Consider the following 7609-nt stretch of genomic DNA (forward strand, 5'->3'; position numbering starts at 1 on the left):
TAGTTGGCGGTTCGAATCCTGCTCTATCCTTGTCAGTCCGTTGTGTCCTTGGGCAAGACACTTCACCCTCCTTGCCTCCAGTGCCACTCACACTGGTGTATGAATGCGTATGAATGTTTGGTGGTGGTCGGAGGGGCCGTAGGCGCGAATTGGCCGCCACGCTTCTGTCAGTCTGCCCCAGGACAACTGTGGATACAGATGTAGTTTACCACCACCAGAGGGAGAATGTGAGAGCGAATGAATAATGGATCAATAACGTAAAGCGCTTTGGGTGTCTAGAAAAGCACTATATAAAATCCAATCCATTATTATTATTAAGAAAAACCCTTGGAAATGATTAAAAATGAGCATAACGTATGGTCCACCATGCTGGTTTGTTTACATCTAGCTCCCACAATTCCTTGCGCTCAGGCAGTTTGGCACCTGGAATGTTACTTATGGGCTCAAAAAGCAGCCTGGAACGCAGCATAAGTAAATGGGGAAAAAAGATTTTTAAAAACTCATAAAAAAATTTAAAAAAAATTTACTTTGACCTACCTTTCCCAAAATATATTGACATCTATTCTGGGTCACTGGTAATCTATAAATCCAGTCTGATATGAATTCAACCAAAAGTTTAGCTGCTAAAGTGTTAACAAACAAACAGACAAACCGAACCAAAAACAATACCGGGTTAATAAAAACCAAAGTACCCCAGTGGCCAATCAACAAGGTGGGCGGAGGGGGGGACTCTACCCACCCATGGCTATAGTGGGCAATGGAGTCCTGATGACCTCAATCTGTTCATGCACTCAGCTCAGCACCACAGGCTGTAATACACTGAGCCCAGAGTGTGTGAGTGAATCTGGAGAAACACTAATATCACACAAGAACACATCAGTGCACAGGCTCAACACACAAACCTTTATGACCGAACATCTGAGGAACCTGCAGATGTGCGCTGCAGCCATCCAAGCAGGCTGTGTGGTTGTGACAGCAGCTTGGATGTTTATTAGTCTGATTTAAAAAAAAAAAAAAAATCCTCAAAGACAATATAATAAGGCTGAATGTAAGTATCTTGTTTTTGGAGATGTCTGATTACAGTGGATGAAAATGTCCAAAAAATTAGAAAAATCAGTTAAGGATTTGTAATTTGCATTTGTGTATTTATTTATTTTACTTTTGATCACTATTAACCCTTTCATGCATGAATTATAAGAACCTTAATGGGTCCAAACACAGTAATGTCCAGTCAGAGAGTGAACTTTAATTGATGGCCATTCCAACATTTATTTCAATAGAAAGTAGCTCCTTGTTTTGGATCATCCCTTATGGTCCAACTAAAGCAAAAAATGAATGTAAAAGTAAAAATGTGGGTAAAATTGTCTCTAAAATGTCCCGTCAGAGAGATTTTGAATACCATGTTTTGACCCTAATCAAGATATTGAGTGTTTTTATTCCTCTTTAGGCCTGAAAAAAACTATGCAATTGAAAAAAAAATGTATGACCCTATTTTTCATGGAGTTGCAAAAATATCCACTCAGCTTGACATCATGCATTTAATTTTTGAAGCAAAGAAACATGTATTTACTGATATACTGAGTGAAAACTATGAAATAATGTTTTTGAAATGCTGCTAATCTGATGGTTTGTCACATTTTAACATACTCTAATATTAGTTATTACTCACTTTATGGAGCTAATGTGCAAAAAAAAAAAAAAAAACTTTTTGTTTAAGAAAAATGGTTAATTTCAGTCTATAAACAATAACAAGCAATTGATTTACAGTCAAACATGTCAGTGCAGATCAGGTTTATCTAGAACAGCAAAATTAAAGTAATGGTCTGAATTGCAATGTATGGGATGATGCATAGGCGTCCACTGTGTTGGCTGATATGGAACTAAAACAATACAATTGTTTCGATTGGAAAGTGCATAATGCAAGTTTTTTCGGATACATTTTTAAAATAATTTGTATTTATTTATTGATTTTTTTTTTAAAAGGAATGTCCTTTGCAATGGACAGCATTTTAGTTAAACTATCAAACTTTTGTCCCCTATAGAGGACACATTGCATTGCTGGGTCTCAGGAGGATATGCAAAAAAGAAAAAAAAAAGTTTTTGTTTCAGAAAATGGTTAATTACAGTCTGATAACAATTAGAAATTGATTTTCACTCAAACATGTTACTGCAGATCAGATTTATCCAGAACAGCAAAGTTACAGTAATGGTCTGAATGTCAGCATATGGGATGATGCATGAGTGTCCACTGTGTTGGCTGATATGGAACTAAAACAACAAAAGCCATGAATATACAAGAGAACAGCTGGAGAAGAACTGTCCCTAACCTAGATATTGAGAGAAATTGAGTGTTTTTATTCCTCTTTAGGCATGAAAAATGTATAATGCTTGAAATGTTTGAATAATGTCAGTTTGAATGGCTTTTTATCCCATAAATCCAATCCAACTTTATTTGTAAAGCACTTTAGAACAACCACAATGGACCAAAGTGATGTACAGGAAAAATAAATAAAAACCAAAATAACAGAATAAAATACAAGAATAGATTAAGCCTTTCATGCATGAATTATGAAAACCTTACTCAAGATTTTTTTTTTCCTGTTTAGGCATGAAAAAAACAATGCAATTGAATTTTTCTTATGAACCTATTTTTCATGGAGTTGCAAAAATATCCACTCAGTTTGACATCATGCGTTTAATTTTTGAAGCAAAGGAACGTGTATTTACTGCTATACTGAGTGAAAACTATAAAATATATAAATATATTTTTTGAAATGCTGCTAATCTGATGTTTTGTCACATTTTAACATACTCTAATATTAGTTATTACTCACTTTATGGAGCTAATGTGCAAAAAAAAAAACTTTTTGTTAAAGAAAAATGGTTAATTACAGTCTATTAACAATAACAAGCAATTGATTTACAGTCAAACATGTCAGTGCAGATCAGGTTTATTTAGAACAGCAAAGTTACAGTAATGGTCTGAATTACAGTGTATAGGATGATGCATAAGTGTCCACTGTGTTGGCTGATATGGAACTAAAACAATAAAATCCATGAATATACAAGAGAACAGCTGGAGAAGAACTGTCCACTGGAGTGACCACTATGCATGAAAGGGTTAAATTACAAGACCATATTATTGAAATAATGGCATATTTGCTTTATATATACTTTTTTTTTTTTATGTTGTGTTTTGACCCTAACCAAGATATTGAGAGATATAGAGTGTTTTTATTCCTCTTTAGGCATGAAAAAAGACAATGCGATTGCATTTTTTTTTCTGAACGTATTTTTCATGGAGTTGCAAAAATATCCACTCAGCTGGACATCATGCGTTTAATTTTTGAAGCACAGAAACGTGTATTTACTGATATACTGAGTGAAAACTATGAAATAATTTTTTTGAAATGTTGCTAATGTGATGTTTTGTCAAATTTTAACATACACTAATATTAGTTATCACTCACTTTATGGAGCTAATGTGCAAAAAAAAAAAAAAAAAAAAATTTTGTTTAAGAAAAATGGTTAATTACAGTCTATTAACAATAACAAACAATTGACTTACAGTCAAACATATCAGTGCACATCAGGTTTATCTAGAACTGCAAAGTTACAGTAATGGTCTGAATTATGAATTGCAGTGTATGGGATGATCCATAGGCGTCCATTGTGGAACTAAAACAATAAAATCCATGAATATATATTATAAGAGAACAGCTGTAGAATAGTTGTCCACTATGCATGAAAGGGTTAAAAAAAAAAAAAAGACACATTTGCAACATTTAATAACAGACACAAGCACCCACTCTTCAACAGGCTGTTCACCTGGCACAACCACGGCACGTTCGTTTATTTATTTATTTTTTTTTTAATGTAAAATATGAAGAAGCCTTTTCATGATCCTTCAGTTAAATACAAGAGCAGATGGCTTTAAACAAATCAGCGAAATGTTCCTTAAACGCACATGGTTCCCACTGAAACCAGCCTCATGTCCTTTCACTAATGCCTCTTAGTGCGTCAAGGCAAGAGTGCGTTGTTTTTTTATTTTTTATTTATTATTATTATTAGTATTAGTATTAGTATTTTGAGCTTGAATTGAAAACAAACGCATGTACCTTGAGCGCATCGGTGAAATTTCCAAACGCACGAATAACATTTTTCGCTCGCATTGTATTTGGTGATATGAGGGGAGTGGAGCGACTAAATGAAGACAGACACGCACAGATTCCGTACAGTAACTACCGGAGGAAAATGCGTGGACATGCCTGTTGCACAGACATGCCTGAATAAAAAAAAAAAAAAAAAGCCAATAGGATACTCCTGCATGCAAGGTGGTGGTGGTGGGGGGGGGGGGGGTAATGATAGACTGATTAAAGACTGCAACAGCTGAGTGGAATGGGCCGATGAGAATAGATGTGAGGTGGAGTGAACACTGGGATGTGAGAGGATAAACAGTGGGAGAACTTGACAGAAGCGAGCTGTGCTTTGATGAATCAATATCGGAAGCGGTTTGCACAAAGGCACAAACAGTGACAATAACTCCGAGGAGGAACACAAAGCATCCTTTCAATCTCATCTGTATACTCCTGGAGGTTATTTCCAAACATTTACGCATAAAAAAACCACTAGAAACGTGAGCAGTGGTGCGTAAACCACCGGGATGGCACAGGGAAGGTGCCGGTACTATTCCCACCCAGAGCCCCCCCCCCCCCCCCCCCCCCCCCTCCTCCACACCTCCCAGCATCCACATCACCCACAGCAGGTCCTACCTTTGGAGATGACGAATGTTGTGCAGTAAACAAGAAGCAGGAGGCCCCTCATGGAGAGGTAACGTCCTTTTGTCAGCGCACCCATACCGGCGCGTAGCTGTCCACGGATCCGCTACACGGGGAACGGTGCTCCGGGTGCCTCCTCCTCCTCTCTCCTCCTCCTCCTCCTCCTCCGAGCTGGATGAGTCCCGGTTGCGCAAGTTCCTTCTGTAAACCTGGGATGAGGACAGTTTGGCGCTCTGGTAGAAGAAGCAGAAGAAGTGAAGGGCTGACAGGGTGGACTGTTGAGCGGAAGGGAAGACGCATCTTCACTTGACTTTGGCTGTGCAGTGTGTGCGCAGCGGGGAGACGTGCGCTCTGAGTTTACCCCCCTTTTCCAGGCATCAGCATCCCGGAGCCTGCATCCTTCTAACCAATGGCAAGAGAGAGAAGGGCGGAGAGGAGGAGGAGACCACGGGTAGGATGCATGTAGGTCTGTACAGTCACCGAAAAAACTGTTGTTTGAAGTGGAAAAACGGAGCGTCCACGTGTCCAGAGGTAGAAACCTGAAGGAATGAAGCATTAGAGGGCGCACACTGAAGTCCACCTGAACACCATGTGTGACAAACATACTCCTGCTGTCATTTCTGGAGAGCAGCACTGTAAAAAATGACTAGAATTAACAGCAAAAAGTTGTACAATTGCAAGAGAAAAAAAAGTGAGTGACAATACAATGCAAAGTTGATTATTTGAAAAAAATTTTTGTGTTAACGATTAAATCAAATATAGCTGTAGTTTGTACAGGAAGAGTATGTAAACAAAACCAGATTTGTATGTACAAATGATGTATTTCTTGTTTTTAGAAAATAAAACTGTAAATTGAAAAAAAAAATGTGGTGCCATTTAAATTGCAAGATCATAATGTTGAAATAACGGCATATTTGCTTATGTATATATATATATATATATATATATATATATATATATATATATATATATATATATATATATATGTAGTTATAAAAAAGTAAACATTTAACAATGGAACATTTTAAATTTGTAAATTAATGGGTTGGTAGAGTTGGTAGAGCAGCTTGTCCAATAACCAAAGGGTTGGTGGTTCCAATCCTGGCTCTGACTTTCCATATGTCCAAGTGTCCATGGAAGACACTGAACCCTAAATTGTTCCCAGTTGGACCTGGTGGCTTTGGAAAGTGCTTTGGACACCATGAAGGTGGAGAAAATGTGTTAAATAAGTGCAGTCCATTTACCATTTAAATCCAGTGTTCAATCTACATGTTTAAACTGTTAAATCTACATGTTACTCCATAAATATGTTTACAGTTGGATGTGTTTTTTACAGTATTGTTGTGGAAACCACAGCTGCCAGTTTTTTCCATAAAAACAACAGGATTTTTTTTTACAGTGTAGAAACCTGAGTGAAGGAATGAAGCATTAGAGGGCGCACACTGAAGTCCACCTGAACACAATGTGTGACAAACATACTCCTGGTGTCATTTCTGTACAGCAGCACTGTAAAAAATGACTAGAATCAACAGCAAAAAGTTGTAAAATTGCAACATAAAAAAACTGTGAGTGACAATACAATGCAAAGTTGTTTATTTGAAAAGATTTTTGTGTTAACGATTAAATCAAATATAGCTGTAGTTTTTACAGGAAGAGTATGTGAACAAAACCAGATTTGTATGTACAAATGATGGATTTGTATTGTTTTTAGAAAATAAAACTGTAAATTGAAAAACAATGTGGTGCCGTTTAAATTGCAAGACCATAATGTTGAAATAACAGCATACTTGCTTTTTTTAATATATATATATATATATATATATATATATATATATATATATATATATGTATATGTAACAGTAGAGATTGAAATCCAGTAGGATTCGTAATCCTACTCGGACAGATTGAAATTTTAGTTTGTCCTAGGACAAACTGAAATCCTACAAGAAATTAGGACCTGAAGATTAACCCTAACCCTAACCCCCTAACCCTAACCCCCTAACCCTAACCCCCTAACCCAACCCTAACCCTAGGACAGATAGGATTTTAGTTTGTCCTAGGACAAACTAAAATTCCTATCTGTCCTAGTAGGATTATGAATCCTACTGGATTTCAATCTCTACTGTGATTGATGTATATATATATATATATATATATATATATATATATATATATATATACATATAAAGTTGTAAAAAAAATAAACATTTAACAATGTGTCATTTAAATTTATAAATTAATGGGTTTCTAGAGCAGCTCGTCCAATAACCAAAGAGTTGGTGGTTCAAATCCTGGCTCCGACTGTCCATAATTCCATATGTCCATGGAAGACACTGAACCCTAAATTGGTCCCAGCTGGACCTGGTGGCTTTGGAATGTGCTTTGGAAAGCATGAAGGTGGAGAAAATGTGCTAAATAAGTGCAGTCCATTTACCATTTAAATCCAGTGTTAAATCTACATGTTTAAAATGTTAAATCTACATGTTTAAAATGTTAAATCTACATGTTACTTCATACATATGTTTACAGTTGGATGTGTTTTTTACAGTATTGTTCCGGAAACCACAGCTGCCAGTTTTTTTTCCGTAAAAACAACAGGATTTTTTTTTTTTTTTTACAGTGAATGAAACATTAGAGAGCACACACTGAAGTCCACCTGAACACAATGTGTGACAAACATACTCCTGGTGTCATTTCTGTAGCAGCACTGTAAAAAATGACTAGAATCAACAGCAAAAAGTTGTAAAATTGCAACATAAAAAAACTGTGAGTGACAATACAATGCAAAGTTGTTTATTTGAAAAGATTTTTGTGTTAACAATTGAATCAAA

At 36.3% G+C, this 7609-nt stretch overlaps 1 protein-coding gene across 1 annotated transcript in view; it reads right to left on the reverse strand.

Moving 5' to 3' along the window:
• The window catches only part of unc5db (unc-5 netrin receptor Db), an 816925-nt gene extending 811829 nt beyond the window's left edge, over window positions 1-5096 (reverse strand). Inside the window, exon 1 of the mRNA XM_030144147.1 lies at window positions 4773-5096. Within this exon, the coding sequence (XP_030000007.1) occupies window positions 4773-4857 (85 nt within the window). The 5' untranslated portion in view covers window positions 4858-5096. The remainder of the gene's footprint in view (window positions 1-4772) is intronic.
• Between the last annotated feature and the right edge of the window lie 2513 nt (window positions 5097-7609).

This window comes from Sphaeramia orbicularis, chromosome 9 (genome assembly GCF_902148855.1).
Source record: "Sphaeramia orbicularis chromosome 9, fSphaOr1.1, whole genome shotgun sequence".
In the NCBI taxonomy this organism is placed as follows: Eukaryota; Metazoa; Chordata; class Actinopteri; order Kurtiformes; family Apogonidae; genus Sphaeramia; species Sphaeramia orbicularis.